This window comes from Borostomias antarcticus (assembly GCF_949987555.1).
Source record: "Borostomias antarcticus genome assembly, chromosome: 22".
NCBI classification, from domain to species: domain Eukaryota; kingdom Metazoa; phylum Chordata; class Actinopteri; order Stomiiformes; family Stomiidae; genus Borostomias; species Borostomias antarcticus.
Window position 1 is genome coordinate 1,844,739 of NC_140255.1, and position 22,500 is coordinate 1,867,238.

Here is a 22,500-nt window from a genome sequence, read left to right on the forward strand (position 1 = left end):
TGTCCTATGAGCATGGAGGGAGCATCCCCAATCCTTACACACCATTCAAAGCCAGACAAGTGTGTGTGTGTGTGTGTCTGTGCGAGTGTGTGTGTGGGTGGGTGCACACGTGCGTGTGTGTGTGTGTGTGTGTTATAGGGAGTCTGTAGGGTCTTGTAATTTGAGTCAGACGTAATTGCTACAGTATAGTGCTATGGGTGTGGCTGTGGGATGACATCATTTTTAGTGGACCTCACAACCTAGTGATGAAAATGATGTTGAAGTCACACTTACTTATTCCCAATGCGTCTTATCTCTCCACAAATCCTGCCCCTGTAAACTATTCACGGTGTGTAATGTGTCTCTCATTGAGACTCACTGCTTTTTAGGTGTTCCCATTCTTTCTCCCAAGACAAAGGGTAAGGGTTCACCATGACAGACCAGGCTGCACCATTTCTCCCAGGGATTCATGGGAGACACCTGGTAGCTGAACAGGACGTTTTATTTAGATTCTGGTGAGATTCTCAAAACCACTTCATTTGGTCAAATTTGGTCACAATTAGCCATCTATCCATACTGGGATCCCCACTAGTAGAGCAAGGCATTTAGGCTCAGATCAGATCAGAGATCAGAGGGCAAACTCACGCACTATGGTCTGACAGGCCTACTGTACACATCTCTCCTGTAACACATTTCTAGGTGGCCTAATGAGGTGACGCTAGCAACAGAAACGTCCATGCGCTCATTATCTTTACCTACTGTTTAAGAGCAGAGGAGAGACCGCTGAGGAGAGACCGCTGGACAGAAAGAACCCTCTGGAACTAATAACAGAAAACCAGCTGTAGATGGACATTCATTATTTATGGTGTTTTAATAAGTTTTCTATAGGGAGGGAGGAGTTGAACAGACAAGTTAACCCCTGGTTTCTCTTTCCTAGATAGAGCCGTGATGACGGGTGCTCAGTGGTCAGAGAGCTGTTCTTAAAGGCACTGACAGGATTTTTGCTGGGATTCTTTAGGTGATTGTCATTGTGTTACTAATGCTGTATACTGTACCTGCCAGCCTTCAAATACAACATATTTAGGCTGATCCATGACTTGTTATTGGTTCCGCCCAGAGACCGCTGGCGGAGGGTACATTTTTTTGTCATGTGTGTTATTTTGTTTGTTCGTTCGTCACGTCACATAGCAGGATTATACAAAAACTACAGAGCGATTTTCATGAACCTCGGTGGAGGGGTGTAGCGTGGGCCAGGTTAGAGGTGGAGGGGTGTAGCCAGGTTAGAGGTGGAGGGGTGTAGCCAGGTTAGAGGTGGAGGGGTGTAGCGTGGGCAGGTTAGAGGTGGAGGGGTGTAGCGTGGGCAGGTTAGAGGTGGAGGGGTGTAGCGTGGGCCAGGTTAGAGGTGGAGGGGTGTAGCGTGGGCCAGGTTAGAGGTGGAGGGGTGTAGCGTGGGCAGGTTAGAGGTGGAGGGGTGTAGCGTGGGCCAGGTTAGAGGTGGAGGGGTGTAGCGTGGGCCAGGTTAGAGGTGGAGGGGTGTAGCGTGGGCCAGGTTAGAGGTGGAGGGGTGTAGCGTGGGGCAGGTTAGAGGTGGAGGGGTGTAGCGTGGGCCAGGTTAGAGGTGGAGGGGTGTAGCCAGGTTAGAGGTGGAGGGGTGTAGCCAGGTTAGAGGTGGAGGGGTGTAGCGTGGGCCAGGTTAGAGGTGGAGGGGTGTAGCCAGGTTAGAGGTGGAGGGGTGTAGCGTGGGCCAGGTTAGAGGTGGAGGGGTGTAGCGTGGGCCAGGTTAGAGGTGGAGGGGTGTAGCGTGGGCCAGGTTAGAACACTACATTTTGTTGCGGATCAGAATCATTGGTTGGATACAGGAATTAAAAGAAAACAACATTTGCCATCCTTGGACCAGCTTCCTTCCCTTCATATCTACTTCTCCGGTGGCCGAGCGGTGACGTATCAGTCCAGCAGCGCGAAGGCCCGGGTTTTCATTTGAGTGTTGAAGCAAACAAAAAAACGGTATTATCCGTCACATAGCAGGATTATACAAAAACTACCAGAAAGATTGGAACATCCCACTATTTTCTACTAAATGTACTCTGATATCATATGAAAAAAGACAGGGACAGTTAAACCGTGCTGCTTTCTTATCTATGCACTTTTGCTTGGTGGCTGAGCGGTTAAGCCGTTAGTCTCATAATTGTGGGCGGCTGTAGCTCAGTTGGTAGAGCGGGTTGTTCAATGATCGAAGGGTCAGTGGTTCGAATCCCAGCTCTGACTGTTCACATGTCGAAGTGTCCTTGAGCAAGACACCTAACCCCAAATTGCTCCGAATGAGCACCTTGCATGGCAGCTACCGTGTGTGTGAATGGGTGAATGAGAGGCCATTGTAAAGCGCTTTGAGTGCCGCTAAGGTGGAAAAGCGCTATGTAAGTGCAGTCCATTTACCATGTTTTTCGTCGTGGGCGGCTGCCCAAAATCTGTGAAACATACGATACCTCGTACCTGTCGTCTCGCTTCATGGGATAATCACGTCTCTCCATCATGTGTCGGGTACAAACTGAGATTAAAACCCACCGTGCCAGTCTGGACATTAAAACCCACCGTGCCAGTCTGGAAGGGGAAGCAGAGGAAGTGGAGCGAGCCTAAAATACTGTAGCATTATGCTGATTTCAAAATACATTGGAATTACAAAACAGGTGTATTCTCATTATGCTGTATATATAGACTTTATATTGAAGACCCATATAGTTTATATTCATCTAGATGTAGATATCATAAACATTTTACATTTATAAGCATTATAAGTGTTACTTTTCTATTACAATATTGTATTATGTATTATTGTGGATATGGGCAAAGCAAGGAGAACAACGTTATGAAGTGCTTTCACTCATATTGATAGGGATTGAGAAAGACTACCTCGGTCATTCCCTTCCTAAACCTTCTGGGTCCTGAACCAGACCCTCTCGCTCTTGATCAAGTCTCCATCAACATCCAACCTCTGTCTTCTTGTCGTCTATAAGCAGCTACAGACTCCTCCCTCCACTTCCGAAGAAGTGCTATCTTTCTCCAACACTCCGAAGGGAACCGGGGCTTTGATGTTCTGCCGTTCTTCCATGAGAGAGACCTGGAATCTTACATTCCTTGTCAACTCATGCCCAGTGGCAGATGGAGAAGCTAGGGCCGCCGAGAATCCACATCACATGCTCCCTCCCCCCTCCTCTCCTCTCCACTCCTCTCCTCTTCTCCCCCTCCTCTCCACTCCTCTCCTCTCCTCCCCCTCCTCTCCACTTCTCTCCTCTTCTCCCCCTCCTCTCCTCCCCAATCCTCTCCACTCCTCTCCTCTTCTCCCCCTCCTCTCCTCTCCTCTCCTCTCCTCCCCCTCCTCTCCACTCCTCTCCTCTTCTCCCCCTCCTCTCCTCCCCAATCCTCTCCACTCCTCTCCTCTTCTCCCCCTCCTCTCCTCTCCTCCCCCTCCTCTCCACTCCTCTCCTCTTCTCCCCTCCTCTCCACTCCTCTCCTCTTCTCCCCCTCCTCTCCTCCCCAATCCTCTCCACTCCTCTCCTCTTCTCCCCCTCCTCTCCTCTCCTCCCCCTCCTCTCCACTCCACTCCTCTCCTCTCCTCTCCTCCCCCCTCCTCTCCACTCCTCTCCTCCCCCCTCCTCTCCTCTCCTCTCCTCCCCAATCCTCTCCACTCCTCTCCTCTTCTCCCCCTCCTCTCCTCTCCTCCCCCTCCTCTCCACTCCACTCCTCTCCTCTCCTCCCCCCTCCTCTCCACTCCACTCCTCTCCTCCCCCCTCCTCTCCTCTCCTCTTCTCCCCTCCTCTCCACTCCTCTCCTCTTCTCCCACTCCTCTCCTCTCCTCTCCTCTCCTCTCCTCTCCTCTCCTCTCCTCTCCTCTCCTCTCCTCTCCTCTCCTCTCCTCTCCTCTCCATCCCCCTCCTCTCCTCTCCCCTCCTCTCCTCCCCCCTCCTCTCCTCTCCACCAGCCCCTCTCTACGGACCTCACCCCTTATTACTGTGGATTCAACTTTTTGTGTTTATTCTAGATTTTTTTTCCACCCATTTTTTGTCGTTTGAAATGCGTCCGAATCTTGAGATCTGAACTACTCAAAGCTTCTATGAAGGGGGTATGTCCTGGATTCTCTGTGCCAAGCTCTCTCTCTCTCTCTCTCTCTCTCTCTCTCTCTCTCTCTCACTCTCTCTCTCTCTCTCTCTCTCTCTCTCTCTCTCTCACTGTCTGTCTATCTGTCTGTCTGCGCTCTGGTTCAATTCGACTGCACAGCTCAGTCCAGCATTGTTCTAATATCAGCATGGCTGGTTCGCTTACCAGCTCCTTGTCTCCAGCTGCGTTTTAATTCAATCCCTATTGATCCATATCTCTACTCCCAAGGACTCCAATATCATATGAATGGGGCTTGGGGATGGGTTCCCCATATTATTGTATTCCATTGCCATAAAGGGCATTAGTAGCCTACAGTGCACCCCAGATCGAGTTTCAGTCGATACCCGCTAAATAGAGTAGCCATCTTTTTTTCTTCTTTTTTTCAGCAGTGTGTCATTAGAAAATGACCATATTTCTTAAAGCAACAAGACAGCTTTTGATTTACACGACTCTACTATCACTTCACTATCACTCGAGAAGGTTTAAATATACATTTTCATCGAGCGTTTCAGAAAATCACTTCGGTTCCCACTGTGTGTTTTTAAAGATATTGTTACTGTCTTATTAGGCAGAAATCAATGCTCGCTTCAACCAGCCGCCATTTATATCTCCCTGGCTATGCCTGCTCTCCGTTTGACTCCCAGCATCCTTTGCAAACGGGGAAAAAAAAGTGTACGGCTCCATTGGACGAGGTTATCCCCTGGTTAATGTGACATGCCTGTCTGCGACCTTGCCGGTTGTTAACTGCCAGGATTATTATTGTGATAATGTGGCAATTAAAGAGAAAGCGTTCCATCAAAATAGTGGGTTTATGGTACGAGAGATGGATGTGCAGAGATTACAAGGCGCTGGGAAATGCATTAAGACAGCAATCCATTCTTCTGGTATAGTGAGGGGTCTAGCTTGCAACTATGGGGTTATTACCAAGCAGGCGTCCTCATTGATATCCATTCACAATCAATACTCCTCTGCTGCTGTAAAAATACAACTAAATCAAAACATGGGAGCTGGGATTGGACATAAAGAAGGAAAACCCTACACAAATTAGACACCATAAGTCTGGAGAGTGTTGTTTCTGTCATTGTCATATGTGAAAAAGAAAAAAAGGTGTTTGTAGGAGGAAATATTGACAGTGTGAAATGTATTGAAGATACCCCTTTAGTTTTTTTTTTTTATAACTGGAAAACATGTTATAATTTTTCCCCTTCTAAAATCAGCCACTGTTCAGATGCAGTATTAACAACTGTTTCAGTGCTTGAAAAAAAACTTTTATTGACCTGGCATATGTTTTTTTCTTCTTTTTTTCCAGATTCTTCCTGAAATTCTTCCTCAAATGCAATCAGAATTGTTTGAAAAATGCAGGGAACCCACGAGACATGAGGCGGTTTCAGGTAAGAACATGTTTGAGAAACATGTTTCCACAAAAACTCAAACATGGCTCACCAAATCATGAAGCGTTCTATGGCGTAGGAAACGCTCGCTCATGAATCAATTACACCAGAATGTCCTAACGTTCGTATTTACCTCACAGGTGGTGGTGTCCACTACAGTGAACGTTGACGGCCATGTGCTTGCCGTCTCAGACAACATGTTTGTCCACAACAACTCCAAACATGGCAGAAGGGCCCGGCGTCTGGATCCTTCTGAAGGTAGGCCTTTTTGCAGTCTCGGTGCCCCTCACCCTCGCCCTAAGCCCCACCCTGACCCTAGAACCCTGCTGCCATTGGACAATGTGGCAAAACTGGTACAAAGGGGAATTAATCTGCTGTAAAGGGGATTGAACTCTGTGAGGAATGAGGAGACATTCATGCAGCAGGTGCAAGGCTGAGGGAGGCGGAGCCAGAAGGAGGGATGTGCGGTGTGTGTGTTATCTCCATGGGCGTGGCTGAGGGAGGCGGAGCCAGAAGGAGGGATGTGCGGTGTGTGTGTTATCTCCATGGGCGTGGCTGAGGGAGGCGGAGCCAGAAGGAGGGATGTGCGGTGTGTGTGTTATCTCCATGGGCGTGGCTGAGGGAGGCGGAGCCAGAAGGAGGGATGTGCGGTGTGTGTGTTATCTCCATGGGCGTGGCTGAGGGAGGCGGAGCCAGAAGGAGGGATGTGCGGTGTGTGTGTTATCTCCATGGGCGTGGCTGAGGGAGGCGGAGCCAGAAGGAGGGATGTGCGGTGTGTGTGTTATCTCCATGGGCGTGGCTGAGGGAGGCGGAGCCAGAAGGAGGGATGTGCGGTGTGTGTGTTATCTCCATGGGCGTGGCTGAGGGAGGCGGAGCCAGAAGGAGGGATGTGCGGTGTGTGTGTTATCTCCATGGGCGTGGCTGAGTAGAAGACAGACAGGAAGAACACAGTATAAACCGATAGCTGTGCGGCGGGAGATTCTCATGCTCCACATAGAGGTTCATGTTTCCCACTTTTGTAGTGCTGTTTTCCCAGCCTGTCCTGTGTGAGTCTGGGGCATTATATACATACACGTGTGAGTCTGGGGCATTATATACATACATGTGTGAGTCTGGGGCATTATATACATACACGTGTGAGTCTGGGGCATTATATACATACACGTGTGAGTCTGGGGCATTATATACATACACGTGTGAGTCTGGGGCATTATATACATACACGTGTGAGTCTGGGGCATTATATACATACACGTGTGAGTCTGGGGCATTATATACATACACGTGTGAGTCTGGGGCATTATATACATACACGTGTGAGTCTGGGGCATTATATACATGTGTGAGTCTGGGGCATTATATACACACATGTGTGAGTCTGGGGCATTATATACATACATGTGTGAGTCTGGGGCATTATATACACACATGTGTGAGTCTGGGGCATTATATACATACATGTGTGAGTCTGGGGCATTATATACATACACGTGTGAGTCTGGGGCATTATATACATACATGTGTGAGTCTGGGGCATTATATACATACACGTGTGAGTCTGGGGCATTATATACACACATGGAAACTAGCCTTTCTGGGAGACTTCTGAGACTCCTGAAGGACACTAAATAGAGGGAGGAAGGTGTCTTCTTACAGTAGAACACTCTCTCTCTCTCTCTCTCTCTCTCTCTCTCTCTCTCTCTCTCCTTTGATTGCTTCCACTCCAAAACATCATCACTTCTTCCGCATATAATAGCATTATGAGGCAGGCTACAGTAGTTCCACATTTCTCTTACCTCACAAGTCAACCAACTTGAATGCACAGTGCTCCTTATTTGACTTAATGGAACCATCTGAAGCATGGAAAGGAGTGATGACATTTTCATTGAAGTGGTAACATTTATTAGCAGTGCCCTTAAAAAACACCCCTGCATCCCTCTATAAAATCCACCCATGTAGTTTCCAGCTATGACGTTACTTGGAGCCACATCGTACAGCATAAAGACACACGTGACCAAAAAGTAAAACTAAAACCTTTCCCCCATTAACCTACAATATAGTACAGTCTACCTACAGTACCTAGCTAGAGTAAGACCTAACTCACACCAGTTTAGACCCTTTTAATACGACCACGTCACCGGCAACATTTTAAAAATATCTAACAAATATTTAATAATATTTTTTAAAAAATCTAACAAACCTAAAAAATTCCTCACTCCAACACTTGCTGAAACTGAGAAACTGCGCTTTCTCGTATTATAGGGAAAATCCAATTAATATTCGAAATGTTGTCACTTTATTTTCAGGGTTAAAAGGGTTAAACAAAACTTTGCTCAGTTACTGAGTTGGAAAACTCAGAGAGTTGGGATTCACCCGTCACTTCCACATTCACACAGCGAGGCCGTGCTCCTCGGTCACCCCCCCCCGGAGACACTACCTCTGTCTGACTGCAGCCAGCTCTCCGTTTCTCCCCATGCAGACGCGGAGGCTATCAGTGCAGTGGGAGCAGAGGAACCTCACAGCAGCTCAGCTCAGACAGATTGGGATGTTTTCAGAGGCGATAAAATCCGACATCTGCGCCTGTCTTTGTTCCACACATCCAACGCCAACCAGTACCCCCCCACACACACACACACAGAAACAGACCGCCCACCCCACACACACACACACACACAGACCGCCCACCCCTCCCCCCCCCCCCACACACACACAGACCGCCCCCCCCCCCCACACACACAGACCACCCACCCCCTCTACACACACACACACAGACCGCCCCCCCCCCCCCACACACACACAGACCGCCACCCCCTCTACACACACACACACACACACATGCACAAACGCACACACACGCACAAACGCACACACATACACACACGCACAAACGCACACGCATGCACAAACGCACACACATACACACACACACACGTGCGCGCGCACACACACACACACCTCTTGACAAACGTAAAGTTTCCACAGTCTGTTTCACGCCATTATGTTTGATTCAGTTATCTCCCTTGGTTGTCCCTGTGCGTGTTTACTGTTGTGACAATTGGAAATTAATAACGATGACAGTCGACGACCAGGGAAAAGCCTAGTTCTCTAATAACATCATCAGCAACTGTTAAACATTGTGAAGAGGACCTCCATGTTGCTTTCACCTGATGAATTCAAATGACATGTATAAAAAAGGGCATAGTTGAGTTATATTTAACACCAGAGTCCTGAAACTCTCCCCCTGCACTTGGCTGGTATCTGTCAGTCTGGCTCCTTAGTAGTAAAAGTAGAAGGATGTGTTAAAAACACATTATAAACAAGTTATAAACTGACAGAGTGTCTCTTTAACATTAGCAAAAGCTAGAGTACATACAGCATTGTTACAGTATGAATACTGCTTAGCATCATTAACCATCATATCAGGTCAGATTTGTCTTAAAACAATGCTTCTATTTCTCTTCTGGTTGTAGTAGCAGAGCGAGGGTAAAGAGTCCCACTTCACTTCTCAGCAGCCGTTTGATCACAAGACACATTTCCCTTAGAACGGCAGAGTGCCTGTTTGGCCAGATATGCTGGAGACAGAGAGTCAGTCAGTCAGCCTGTCTGTCTCCATATTGCCTCCACTGTCTGGTCATCAAGGAGACAACAGGAATGTTTGTATCGAGCTCTTTATTGATTCTGTGATCGAAAAATTTATAATTTCACATTGGTAATTAGTTACTAATTGACATATCTGCCAGCACTACCTCATACAATGGGAAACCAGTCGTAAGAGATCTGTAAACAAACAACAAAAACATTTGGGTAATATCAGTTGATAGTGGATGATAAAGATATTTGGTCACATGCTCCTTGACACCCTTGAGAAACTCATCCCTGTGGCCTCTGAGCCCGGGCCTTAACCCTTTTAACCCTGAAAATAAATTGACAACATTTCGAATATAAATTGGATTTTCCCTATAATACTAGAAAGCACAGTTTCTCAGCTTTCAGCAAGTGTTGGAGTGAGGAATTTTTTAGATTTGTTAGATTTAAAAAAAAAATATATTATTAAATATTAGATATTTTTTAAATGTTGCCGGTGACGTGGTCTTATTAAAAGGGTTAATTAAGTCTGATCCGTGGTGATGTGCATCACTCATACCGGTCCCTCTGTCTGTGTTTTCGAAGCAGCTACCCCCTGCATCAAAGCCATCAGCCCCAGCGAGGGATGGACGACTGGAGGAGCCACAGTCATCATCATAGGGGACAACTTCTTTGATGGGCTGCAGGTGGTCTTTGGCACTATGCTGGTCTGGAGTGAGGTGAGCTGTCACTCTCTCTCTCTTTCTCTCTCTCTCTCTCTCTCTCTCTCTCTCTCTGTCTCTCTTTGTCTGTCTGTCTCTCTCTTTCTCTATCATTCTTTCTGTATTCACAGTCACACACACACACACACACACACACACACACACACACACACACACACACACACACATACTGTCCACAAATGTACAAACACACCTCCATCTCCAGGTGTAACTCCGCGCTCAGAGATCTGGATGTCTCCAGAAATATGTAGATTTGTGGGCCCACTCTGTGTAGATGTGCAGAATCTTGACGTGGCACGGCGCATAAGGGCCATGAAATATTGAATCTATCCTGAGTGGAAACACCTGCTTCGGAGACGCCAGGAGCTGCCCCACCTGGCCCACTGCTCGCACACGCTCTGGAGACACATTGATCAGTGTGGCTTTTGTTCATGACACTCCTTCCAATCCCACTGCCTCCCAGTGCATTGGCGGTGCTGTGAGCGGCCCTAGGTTTGAGTGTGTGCTAATTGTGACATGCCTTTTTGAAGATTGTAATGATACCTAGTCAGTGTTCAGTAATCAGGGTGAAAGTGGGTAATCGCATCAGAGGGACAACTACAGTATGAGAGGTGATTAGGGTCATCAAAGCAATGAAGCAGCCCCAGTCTGGTTGAGACGCCTTCATAAACAGGGTAGTTGAGTTGGACTGCTCGTTTCCTACATGACTTCTGACCCTGGCCCCCCACAGTTCACAGTTCTCAAGACTATGCATGTGTGTGTGTGCGTGTGTGTGTGTGTGCGTGTATGTGTGTGTGTGTCTCTTGGTGTGTTACAGCTTATCACCCCCCATGCCATCCGGGTCCAGACGCCCCCTCGTCACATCCCGGGAGTGGTGGAGGTCACGCTCTCCTACAAGTCCAAGCAGTTCTGCAAAGGGGCGCCAGGGCGCTTCGTCTACACCGGTAAGATTCCCTCCTCTTCGCCTCGTCCCTTTCACTCGTTCCGTGCTACAGTGCCTGTCTTTCTGAAATCTCACCACGTTGTAGTTCTGGCCCTTGTTTTGTGCTCTGAGCTGCTTAAGTAAACACTTTGTAAATAGCTGCCAATGTACAGAAGAACTTTAAAAGTGAGCAGTTTTCTGATAGAACCTATCATGTTTTGAAGAGACGGCGGTTACATTCAACCCTCTGTCTTTTCAAGGTGGTAAACGCGATCTCCCTTGTTGAAGGGCATTGAGTTCCACCCTCTTTCTCCTGAAGATGCTCCCCAGGTTGTCCTTGGAGCCATTGTCTGGTGTCTAGACTTTAACGTCCGTCCATGACTGCCATCAGAATGGAATATCACTCCCTTAAATCGGTTTTTACCATTCCCGATTATTCCATCGGAATATCCAGATGCCATTCAAAGTAGCAGAAAGGTCAGATAGATGTCTGTTTAGTGTGATAAGTAAATGTCAGTGAGTTGTGTGTGAAAGAGGGGACGGTGTTGAGGCTGTCTGTTAAACACTGCTTTATCGCGCCCTGTCTCCTCCCCTCGCTTTGTTCAAAGCGCCGGTCGTTCTGACGCGCCGGCACAAAGCAGAGGAAAGACAACTTCACAATGGAGCGCCCGGGTCCAGCTGAACTCCCACCGTCCTTTTGCAATGCTAATATCTGATTCCGATCGGCGATATGACTGACAACTTGCTCAGTGTATTGCTTTTATGGGAGTGTGTTGTGAATAGAGAGCCCCGTTGTTACCGGGCTTCGGCACATCTATTAGGCTGAGGGATATGTCCTCCCAGGCAGGAACGTGTTGAGAATATCCCTCCAAGGATATCCCAGAAAAGCTCTATCCAAGCTATCATTACTTAAATACTTCAGTGCTGAACGTAAGATTCACCGTATTGTCAGCAGAACTAATTTCAAGTACAATAATTAAATTACCAACATCTGACTGGGTTTGATTGATAGCAAAACAACAGAACTCCCTTTCCCTGATGGTGCTTCTGTTCAAAACATTAGCAGGTGGCAGCACCATCATATTGTACAATTTCTTGTAAGTCTCTTAAGTCTCTCGTTCTTCCTGCCAGAATGGAGGCCATATTATGCACACATCAACAGTTAATCTGATGTACACATACATATTTTAAGATAGGGAATGCGTCAGTGTGCATTTCCGAGGCCTATTTATTGTGCCAAGAGTGTGTTATATTCATGAATGCAAAATGAGGCGAGGCTTTTAAATACTAAACAGACAAGCTGTGTATAATTGACCAGGATAAGATAATGCATCCTGTCTCATGATGTAATTTCCTCCAGGGAACTTCAGGAGGCCAGAGATATAGCTGTGAGTTCAGAGCTTTTCCTCCTCAAAAATAGTCTTCCTTTATCAGGGTTGAGTTTCAAATCTGGGACATTGTAGAGAAAGCTGTGTGTTATGACATCGAAAATGTTATCGTGAAATACCTCAGAGAAGTATTTTTCTCGACTCTAATCTGAACTGCTGATGAATAAACACATTGGCACAGATTAGCATCATAGAGATGTGAAGATGGCAGTAATACAGTAACAGAGGCGTGTACAAACAAGTTTCCTTCTTTCTGTCTCTCTCTCCCTCCCTCCCTCCCTCCCTCTCTCTCTCTCTCTCTCTCTCTCTTTCTCTCTCTCGTTAGCAGCAAAAGTGTTGCTGAGGGCAAGCATAACAGTACAATGAGAAGGAACTACAGTAATGTACAACTCCTTGGGGCAAACGACCGTTGTGAATGTTGCTCTGCGCCTGGAGAACATGATGTCAAAGTGCTTTGTTGTCATATAGGCACACATCAGTTGTAGTATTATGCCGCCCAAATTATCAAACATTTTTCTGCATTTAAGAAATTGTCCTTAATGATATTTCAAGACATTTTCACACAATTCTCATTCTTTCTTTACACGCTCAGTTCAAGGCCAGGTTTAGGGTTCCTCTACCCACCCTTTTCTCCACCCTCCATCTCTCTTTCCTTCCTCCTACTTCCAGTCATCTCTCTATCCTTTCCTTTCCCTGTCCAGTCACTCCTTCCCTCCCACTCTCTCTCTTCTTCCCCTCCCTATAGTACTCCCTCCCCCTCCTCTCCCCTTCCCTCCCCCTCTCTCCTCCGTCTCTCCCCCAGACTCCCAGTCTCTCTCTGGGGCTGTATATCCCCGGGTGCAGCTGCAGGAGGGGAGGGGCTGAAATTAATGAGAGAAGCCTGGAGGTATTGACTTTCCTGGGAAAACACAGCTCTCTAAAAATCAGTGGCCAAGTACTGCAATAACTCAGCACCCATCGATTCTGCTTCCCCATAGGCCACATTGATCTATGCATTACAAGCAGTGAGCCTGGCAGCATGGATCCAGCACCTCCCTGGCCGATTTAACAGGCCCCACTAAATACTAGCACCATGATACTGCTACTGCTACTACCACTGCAGAACCAACTCTGCTAGAATTACCACTGCTAAAATATTAGTACTGCTACTACAACTACAGTACTACTGCTACTACTACTACTACTACTACTACTACTACTACTACTACTACTACTGCTACTACTACTGCTGCTGCTGTTACTACTACTACATTTATCACTATTGCTCTTTTTGTAGCTACAGACGACCATGATCACCAAACTGTCCACTTTTACACCGGGTGGTAGGAATAATAGGTAATGTTGGACAGTTTGATTGCAAAGATAATATTAATTCAATTGATGATTGTATTTTTCTTTTGTCTGGAAGGTGTACCCGTGTATAACCCCCCCCCCCCCCCCCCCCCCCCCCACACACACACGTATTGTTCTGGCTGGATCTACTGCGTGTCATAAAGTGATGTATGGTTCTAGCTTGAGCTGAGGGCCATTATTTCACTAGCCTGGGGGGCTCCAACCTCTGGGGCAGCCCCTGGCAAGCCTCAACATGTCCACATCCCCCTCAGCACAAACCCGTGGGGTGTAGCAGCAGGAGAGGTGTGGCACCACTGTGTGGTGAGGACTGTGGCTCATAGACACCCCAGTAGGACCTAGAAAGGCGTGGATTTATATCCGAAGGCTAGATTTGGCACACATCACACGCATAAAATGTAATTTCAACTACTCCACAAAATGGCTAGACGACAGTCATGTGTTATGCGGTGTAGTATCTTTCGTAAAGGTTTGATGCTTTACTTCCCTGTCTACTGTACAGTAGATTAGAGGCATTAAACAATCAATTTGTTCATCTGTTTTTGTATGGTCTCAGATGTTGAGCAGAAGGATCAGGAGACAAGCACCATGCTTAGAGAATGAGACACTCTGACAGCCCTCATTAGAGCAGCACTGCTCCAGGGTTAGAACAGGACAGGGGTGGAATGGCAGGCTTAAAGTGTGTAGATGGATTTTACAGCTAGTTTGAGGTATGACAATCGTCCCGGTGTTGGTTCGGATGAGGTTATTCGGAAAAAGACGGCAGCCGTGGGCAGAGAGGGAGGGACCTGGCTAAAGAACTTAGTTGTTGTGCGGCGTACAAAGCTTCTGGCACCCACATCAACACAGGCCCCATTTAAAACACCACTAGAGGCTAGCAGCATGGGCAGGCGCTGTTTCCTCAGAGGGCATATTCCTGCTTTGGGCAGGGCTAGTGTTCCTATCACTGTGAGGAGAAACAATGGTCCACTTTGTACCTTTCTTCCCTCTCTCTCTCTCTCTCTCTCTCTCTCTCTCTCTCTCTCTCTTTCTCTCTCTCTCTCTCTCTCTCTCATTCATGAACAGATGGAAAGCATTAGTAAAACGTTCCATACCATATGCTAAAGGTCTTGTGAACATGTAACAAAGAAGCGAAAGTTATACCTTGGTTTTGCCATAGTGCTGAATTGAACCTGAACCTCGGTAAATTATTTAACCTACTCAATTTGGTTTGGTCTCTCTCTCTCTCTCTCTCTCTCTCTATCTCCCTTTCTGACACCTTTGAAGTACTTTAAACTCACTAATTGAGTTCTGTTTTTATTGTTTAATTACTGTCACTGTTACATATGAAAACAATTATCCTCCATCATGCACAGTATCACATTGCATGTCCAGTATTGTGTAGGAGGAGATAAAGTCACTGAGCATGTGCGCTACTCTAGATATGTTTTGTTGAACAGTAGATTTGTGAGCACCATGCAACCCCCTCTATGGGCTGAGCACCATGCAACCCCCTCTATGGGCTGAGCACCATGCAACCCCCTCTATGGGCTGAGCACCATGCAACCCCCTCTATGGGCTGAACCCCCTCTATGGGACCATGCAACCCCCTCTATGGGCTGAACCCCCTCTATGGGCTGAACCCCCTCTATGGGCTGAACCCCCTCTATGGGCTGAAAGCACTGCACTAGAGGCCACAGATCAAGCATTTCCTACTTCATATAAACGTGGTGGAACATCACATAGATCTTTGTCCTATAGTGCAGGAGAGTGAAGTGGAGGTGACAGAAACACACCCACTCCCTTCTGCTGCCTGCGCTGGCTCCTGTGAGATCCACCAGTGACACAACCCCTGTGATTAGAGCGTGCATCCGCTTCTCCAGCTAGATATGTTAATCAGCTAGAGTGAATAATTACCTCCTCGATGCCTTGATTAGACCTGAGTGACAAGGCTGGGAAGTGTGCCTCAAAGAAATCGGCCCCCACCTGAGCGGTTATTATTTTTTGAGTAACAGCCTAAAATGCCCCCACAGAAACGCTAATTATCTGACATTAGTTCCACAAGTCTTCCTCCTCAAAACGTTCATGCAGATCTTATAGTCTTTGATTATGAAATGTGGCATGTCTCTGTAGGGGATAGGGGAACTCCCTTGGTGGAGAACCCTGTTCTGTCTATTAAAATTGGATCTTCTATCTGTAGATCAAAGATGTGGAACAAGTACAACGTGTTGATTCATTAGTGTAGCATAAATATATGTGATAGCCACTAAGTGACTTGGGGCTGACACCACAATTGAGACCTGTAAATGTCCCATTGACATCAGAACGGGAGTTGCAAAGTAGAAATACATTCAAGTCCATTTGCATCTCAAAGCTATGCAAATGCACATTCCATTTCACTGATAAGATAACTATGATTCCCACTGAAAGTCAGGTGTGGTCCATTTCATCTTCTTCCCAATTCAATGTCAGCAGGGGGGTAGATGGAGGTCAAGTGGAGTTGCTCACTGGAGCTAATTGTTGCCATAAAGGCCAAGTGTTTTAGTCTTAATTAAAAGTGTGTGTTTGGAGAGGGGGAGAGCTCCTTCATCTTCCCTGGTGGTGCTCCACTTTAAAGAGACCAGTGTGCTGCGTCTGGGCCGGGCCTGTCTGCCTGTCAATCACACTTTAAAGTTCATGAAATTTCTATGAGCATCGATTGAAGGGGGGCTGGGCAGGGGCGGGGGGCTGTGGGGATTGAAGGGGGGCTGGGCAGGGCAGGGGCGGGGGGCTGTGGGGATTGAAGGGGGGCTGGGCAGGGGGGGTAGGCTGTGGGGATTGAAGGGGGGCAGGGCAGGGGCGGTAGGCTGGGGGGATTGAAGGGGGGCTGGGCAGGGCAGGGGCGGGGGGCTGTGGGGATTGAAGGGGGGCAGGGCAGGGGCGGGGGGCTGTGGGGATTGAAGGGGGGCAGGGCAGGGGCGGGGGGCTGTGGGGATTGAAGGGGGGCAGGGCGGGGGCGGTAGGCTGTGGGGATTGAAGGGGGGCAGGGCAGGGGCGGGGGGCTGTGGGGATTGAAGGGGGGCAGGGCAGGGCAGGGGGGGGGGGCTGTGGGGATTGAAGGGGGGCAGGGCAGGGGCGGGGGGCTGTGGGGATTGAAGGGGGGCAGGGCAGGGGCGGGGGGCTGTGGGGATTGAAGGGGGGCAGGGCAGGGCAGGGGGGGGGGGCTGTGGGGATTGAAGGGGGGCTGGGCAGGGGCGGGGGGCTGTGGGGATTGAAGGGGGGCTGGGCAGGGGCGGGGGGCTGTGGGGATTGAAGGGGGGCTGGGCAGGGCGGGGGGCTGTGGGGATTGAAGGGGGGCTGGGCAGGGCGGGGGGCTGTGGGGATTGAAGGGGGGCTGGGCAGGGGCGGTAGGCTGTGGGGATTGAAGGGGGGCTGGGCAGGGCAGGGGCGGTAGGCTGTGGGGATTGAAGGGGGGCTGGGCAGGGCAGGGGCGGGGGGCTGTGGGGATTGAAGGGGGGCTGGGCAGGGGCGGTAGGCTGTGGGGATTGATCAAGCCTCTCGCTTTGAATTTCTCTTTTCCATGCTCTCAGTCTTAAAGGGTGTGTGCGGTGTGCATGTGTGGTATTAGTGTCTGTATGCGCATGCTTGAGCAGACTGTACTGTATGCAGGCTTCACAGTGAGCGCCTGCGTTGCTTGTATTCAAACATGTAGCGGTCTATTCAAGTATAGGATGCTAACCCAGTAAGCGTGTTTTCCATTGTGCATTCCTGTGTGCTGTAATATGATCCTGTTTTGAGTCAAGTTGAGGTAAGGGGGGGGGGATAAAAGGGGAGATCAATAGCATTGTGCAAGTGCACAACCAGGGGGCTTTAGATGCTTGTCAACAGGTCGGACCCCACAAACCCCAGCAGACAGCGCACACAGCGCCATTTGACAGGCTAAAGCAGAACAGAGCAAAACAAATCAGTCCATCCACTTAAGGCTCACCGCACTGTGCATCTGTCAATTCTTTCCCCCAGAAGGAAGTGGCGGAATTATCTGCAACACATATCCGCTGGCAATGGGGCCAAACGCAGCAATGACCTGCATCAATCATGAAATGAATAGAGACAGAAATTTGCAGCACATGTTGCTCTGGGATCGAAACTGCCTCAAATCCTTCCCCATTCCGACAGAGAGCCCGTCGGGGGAGATGGGGAGATGGAGCTCGATGGTATGTTTCATATGGAATATGGACTCCATTTGAAATGATAAGTTCAATATAAGAAAAGCCACGGAGAGGCTATGTATGAGTGGCAGAGCCGGATAGTGGAGATTTGTGGTTGAGAGATGGAGGCCTCAGTGGGGACATGCCTGTGCCTTCAACAAGGACATCACTGAAGTGAAAAGAAAAGCAAAATGTAAAGGTGAGAAGGGATCCCTGAAGTGCATATTCCATCCCCAGGACTCTGTCTGGTAAATATGTACGGCATCAGCAGAGTAGAAAAACAGATTCCTACTCAAGTGGTTTGAGGCCGGCAGCTTTGAGAAAAAATATAAATGGAAAATAGAATGTAAATACTGTAGAAGTAAACACGTTTGAGTATGAGGATGTAAACATATGCTAAGATAATGTATACACACTCCTCTGAAGCATGTGAACCCTTGAAGACTTTGGCAGCCTGAGTTCTAACTACCCGTGAGACTGATGAGGAAGGGTTGTGAGGCTATGACCATGTTCCAGTCATCTTAGCCAGCTTCTGTACTCTCTTTTCTTATACAAGTACTGTATACCCTCACCCTAACCCTAACCCTAACCCTAACCCTAACCCTAACCCTAACCCTAACCCTAACCCTAACCCTCACCCTACAAGGTGAGGTACAATACAGTTTGGAAGCCGAGAGAAATGAACAGAAACAGAAAAGGTTTGTGTGTGGAGTAATTAGCATGATTCTTGCAAAGACATGAAAGTGACAGAATATGTCAGAAAGCAGCGCTCATACTGTTCTACACTTATCAGTAACCAGGAAGTAAAGGAGACAAGAAAAATAAGGATTTCTCTGGGGACCTGCCCTCACTCAGTAGCCCTAAAAACGGCTGACTGGTCATGCATAGCTTATGTGATTAGTGCAGACTAAAATGCTCAGTCAGCACACTTACAACATTAGATCACATAGCTCATTTTGTCATATCATAACTACAGCTTATTTGGAAATATCCCACATTGGGAATTTGCAGACCAGCAACAAGTCAGTTTTTCCAAAGAACACGGTTTTTGAACAGTTTATTGACCACACAATTAGCACTTTTTACCTCTGGATTCGCTTTTTTGTTCAGCTGGGGCTTTTGGCTGCTGGAAAGTCTTGCAAGTTGTAGCTATTTTTCCAGCATGACTGTGCAGCACACCATTTGAGCCATCCTGTTTGAGAGCAGGGGTGAGAGGTCTGGCTCTGATCACTCTGACCTTGTTATTATACCTCAGTCTCACTCTGTAACACTTCTGACTGAGGCCAGGCATGTTCTCTGGCGGTATTATGGTCTGGAATAGAGCCGACGGTGACTTGATCACACGGGTTAAATCTTTTAAGATCGTGTTTTCCTGTCTTCCATAATTCTTCTGGAATGACTGTCCTTCTAACGAGACCCTGGCTGACTCTGCGTGTGGCGCTGGATGTGAAGTCCATTCCACTTCTCTCTGTTACGCCCCAGTGAAGTGGTCATCTACTGTAATAACAAGACTGCTGGGTCACTTTAGTGTGAGAGAGAGAGAGAGAGAGAGAGAGAGAGAGAGAGAGAGAGAGAGATTAAAATTGAGAACAATAAATACGATAGTTAAATTAATATTGATACTAAATATTAACTTTCTCTTCTCATTCTCTCCTCTCTTTCTCCTCAGCTTTAGCTCAGTCCGTTTTGCTCTCTAGCCCTCTTTCCCTCTTTCTCTCTCTCTCTCACTCTTTCGCCTCTTTTTCCCACAGAACTGCATTATCTTTACCCCGTTTCGGGAAAAAAAAATTGCACGTCAGGCACCGTGAAGACGCAAAAGATGGCTAGGGCCTCAGAAAAAACCCCAAATCAATACAAATTACGATGGAGAAAGTGGCACTGATGGCTGGAATTGCAGCATATGTTTACACTAAATCAGGCAATCTATCTTCATACGGGCTGTGTAATGCGTAGCGGGTCAGGGTTCGCGCAGCGCGTCGGCGCTCTCCAATTACTCAGGCTCTTTGCGAGGAGGCAGCCGTATCGATTGGCTGGGAGGACGAGGGGGCCTTCAGGCAGCCAATGGGGCGCTGGGGTCAAAGTGCGGGGGGATTTTAATAAGGGGAAGTAATGGGCTTAATTTCTGGGGGCTCGGTGGTGGTGGTGATGGTGGGAGAGATGTCTGATTTCCTCTCTCTCTCTCTCTCTCTCTCTCTCTCTCTTTCTCTCTCTCTGTCTCCCTCCCTGTCGAGAGGTCAGGTGTTATGAGATTGCTTTCTCTTTTTTTCACTCCCGCTTTTTCTCTTTCTGGCGATCTCCCTGTGCATCTCCATTGCTTTTTTATTCTCTTTCTTTCACTTCCAACTGTCGTTACTATTATCTCTTTCCCCCCCCCTCTCTCTCTCTCTCTCTCTTTCCCTCTCTCTCTCTCTCTGTCTGTAAATTAATTTATTTTATTTCAAATCATTGAATTCCTATAATTCCCAGTGCTGGCTGTATGTGTTTGATTATGTGTTAGGGACATCTAAAAGTGATTTAGTTTCTTGATTACTGCCTACGGTGCATAGACCCACAAATCCATGGACCCACTGACTCAGTGTTCCAAAAAATCTTGTTGGGTTCAAAGTGGCATCCCTGCCTCATCCCACAACGATGGAGAGATCAGACCATTGACCAGATTAAGGAGTTTGGATCTAGCTTCTCCTTCATGGTCCCTCTTTTGAGCGAGAAGCTAACATCCAACATGGCAGCCCCTGTGGAGAGGCCATGTCTCAGGCTCCGTCACCCTTCAGATAAAATCCCCATTCAGCCGAAAGAACCGAAAGCCCCTTTCTCCTCCGCTGTGTTTGAAACGGGCCTCGACAAATTAGATTTAGCAGCTCACAGGCGCCCATTCCCGGGGAAAGAAAACAAATATTGTTATAATGGTAATAACATCTATTTGCGGCTCGCGACAAATGGCAGCGAGGCCTTTGAAAGAGACCCCTGTGCAGACGTCGCCACCCCATTCTTATTCATGAAAGCGCCGGTTATGCATATTAGCGCAAACTAGCTATTCTACTCACCGGCATTTGGTGTGTCAATCATACTCACAGGATACAAGAGCCACCAGTGACAAAAGCAGAGCAGGCAAGAAGGCTGACAAATTGTCCCCAAAGTCAAATTTGACAGCCTTTTATGATTAATGGGCTTGATTATGGAGGGATATCTCCCATAGCTGGTTTTCGGGTGTGTGTCCCCTCCCCACTCCATATTGAGAGGAGAAGAGATGGAGATTACGTTGTTTGCAGGAGGAGAATGAAATAAAAAAAGAGGGCTAGAGTGAAGGGAAGTGCAATTGAATTAGTTAGGAGTGTGAGACTGAGAAGGCGCTAGCGACTGGGACAGCTTGAGCGTAAGGTCTCACACTTAATAAACAGAGAGAGAGAGAGAGAGAGAGAGAGAGAGACGTGATGGTGAGAAGAGATAGATCAACTGACACTTGGCCGATAGACTCAAGGCTATTATGAGACATGTGTTTGGGGCAAGGTGGCCAGACAGGGGAGTTACAGAGCTAACGGGTGACATGACGCTTTCATACAGTAAGGTTTCATACAGCCTACAGAGGCGTACAGAGTGAATTCAGTAAATTCATTTTTTCTAATTTCTATTTAATGTGTGTTCTAAAAGAATGATGCCTTTTGCGTTCTAACTATGAATCCTTCTCTGTTTCTAGCCTTGAATGAGCCCACCATCGACTACGGCTTCCAGAGACTACAGAAGGTCATCCCTCGACACCCCGGAGACCCAGAGAGATTACCGAAGGTCAGTGGATATTTAGTCTGATCAGGTTGACCCTAAACGCACTTATCAAGAATCACTTCTACTTGAGGCTAACTTCTACCTAGAGGGAAAATCTGCACTGACGAAAACCTCTATTGGGACCCGAAAAACCACCCAGATTAAAGGATAAAAACAATCTATAGTTTGGGGCATTTTACAGAGGATTAAATTTAAGATTTAATTGGATTGATTTGTTCCACTCAATTTAAACCTGGCTCTAAAAACAGACAGTAATGCCAAGTGTTATATTGTTCTGATAAGTTTCAAAACTGGAAACAGGTGTTTATGGCTTCTGGCTCTGTGGTTTTGGAAAGATTCTGTTTTGCTGGTCTGGTTAGATTCTGTTTTGCTGGTCTGGTTAGATTCTGGTTTGCTGGTCTGGTTAGATTCTGGTTTGCTGGTCTGGTTAGATTCTGGTTTGCTGGTCTGGTTAGATTCTGTTTTGCTGGTCAATACACAAGTGTAACAACATTATGGAGAGTGTGTGTTCAGAGTGTCCACAGACATATGTGCATTGAGCATTTCGCAACACACCCCTTCAATCACACAAAGTATGCGCACACACACTGACATGTGCATGCACACAGACACAGACACAGACACACTGTACACGCAAGCATGCACGCACACTGACACACTGACACACAGACACACAGACAGACACACACACACACGCACGCACACACACACACACGCACACACACACACACACACACACACACACACACACACACACACACACACACACACACACACACACACACACACACACACACACACATATTAAGCAGGGCCAAGAAAGCAACCAGGCAGCATGTGCCCTGGGCAGTTTGCCGCCTGGTTAGTATGAAAAGATTATTTTCCCCTCTAAAAAGGTGCGATGCTAACTGAGTTAGATTCTTTCAGGCAGCAAACTGGTGGAGAGAGGGACACGATCAGATGGGGCTCGACAGTCTAAAGCAGCTGCCAAATTGAAACCATTTATCAAAATCTGACATCTGAGATCCAGTCACCAAAAAAGCAGTTTATTTGTAAATTGATACT

At 47.6% G+C, this 22,500-nt stretch overlaps 1 protein-coding gene across 1 annotated transcript in view; it reads left to right on the forward strand.

The window, feature by feature from the left end:
• The window catches only part of LOC311323662 (transcription factor COE3), a gene marked incomplete at both ends in the record, with an annotated part of 106,883 nt that overhangs the window by 63,847 nt on the left and 20,536 nt on the right, over nt 1-22,500 (forward strand). Inside the window, 5 exons of the mRNA XM_084455950.1 lie at nt 5,441-5,522; nt 5,663-5,780; nt 9,693-9,826; nt 10,647-10,773; nt 21,350-21,438. Coding sequence (XP_084312076.1) covers nt 5,441-5,522; nt 5,663-5,780; nt 9,693-9,826; nt 10,647-10,773; nt 21,350-21,438 — 550 coding nt within the window. The remainder of the gene's footprint in view (nt 1-5,440; nt 5,523-5,662; nt 5,781-9,692; nt 9,827-10,646; nt 10,774-21,349; nt 21,439-22,500) is intronic.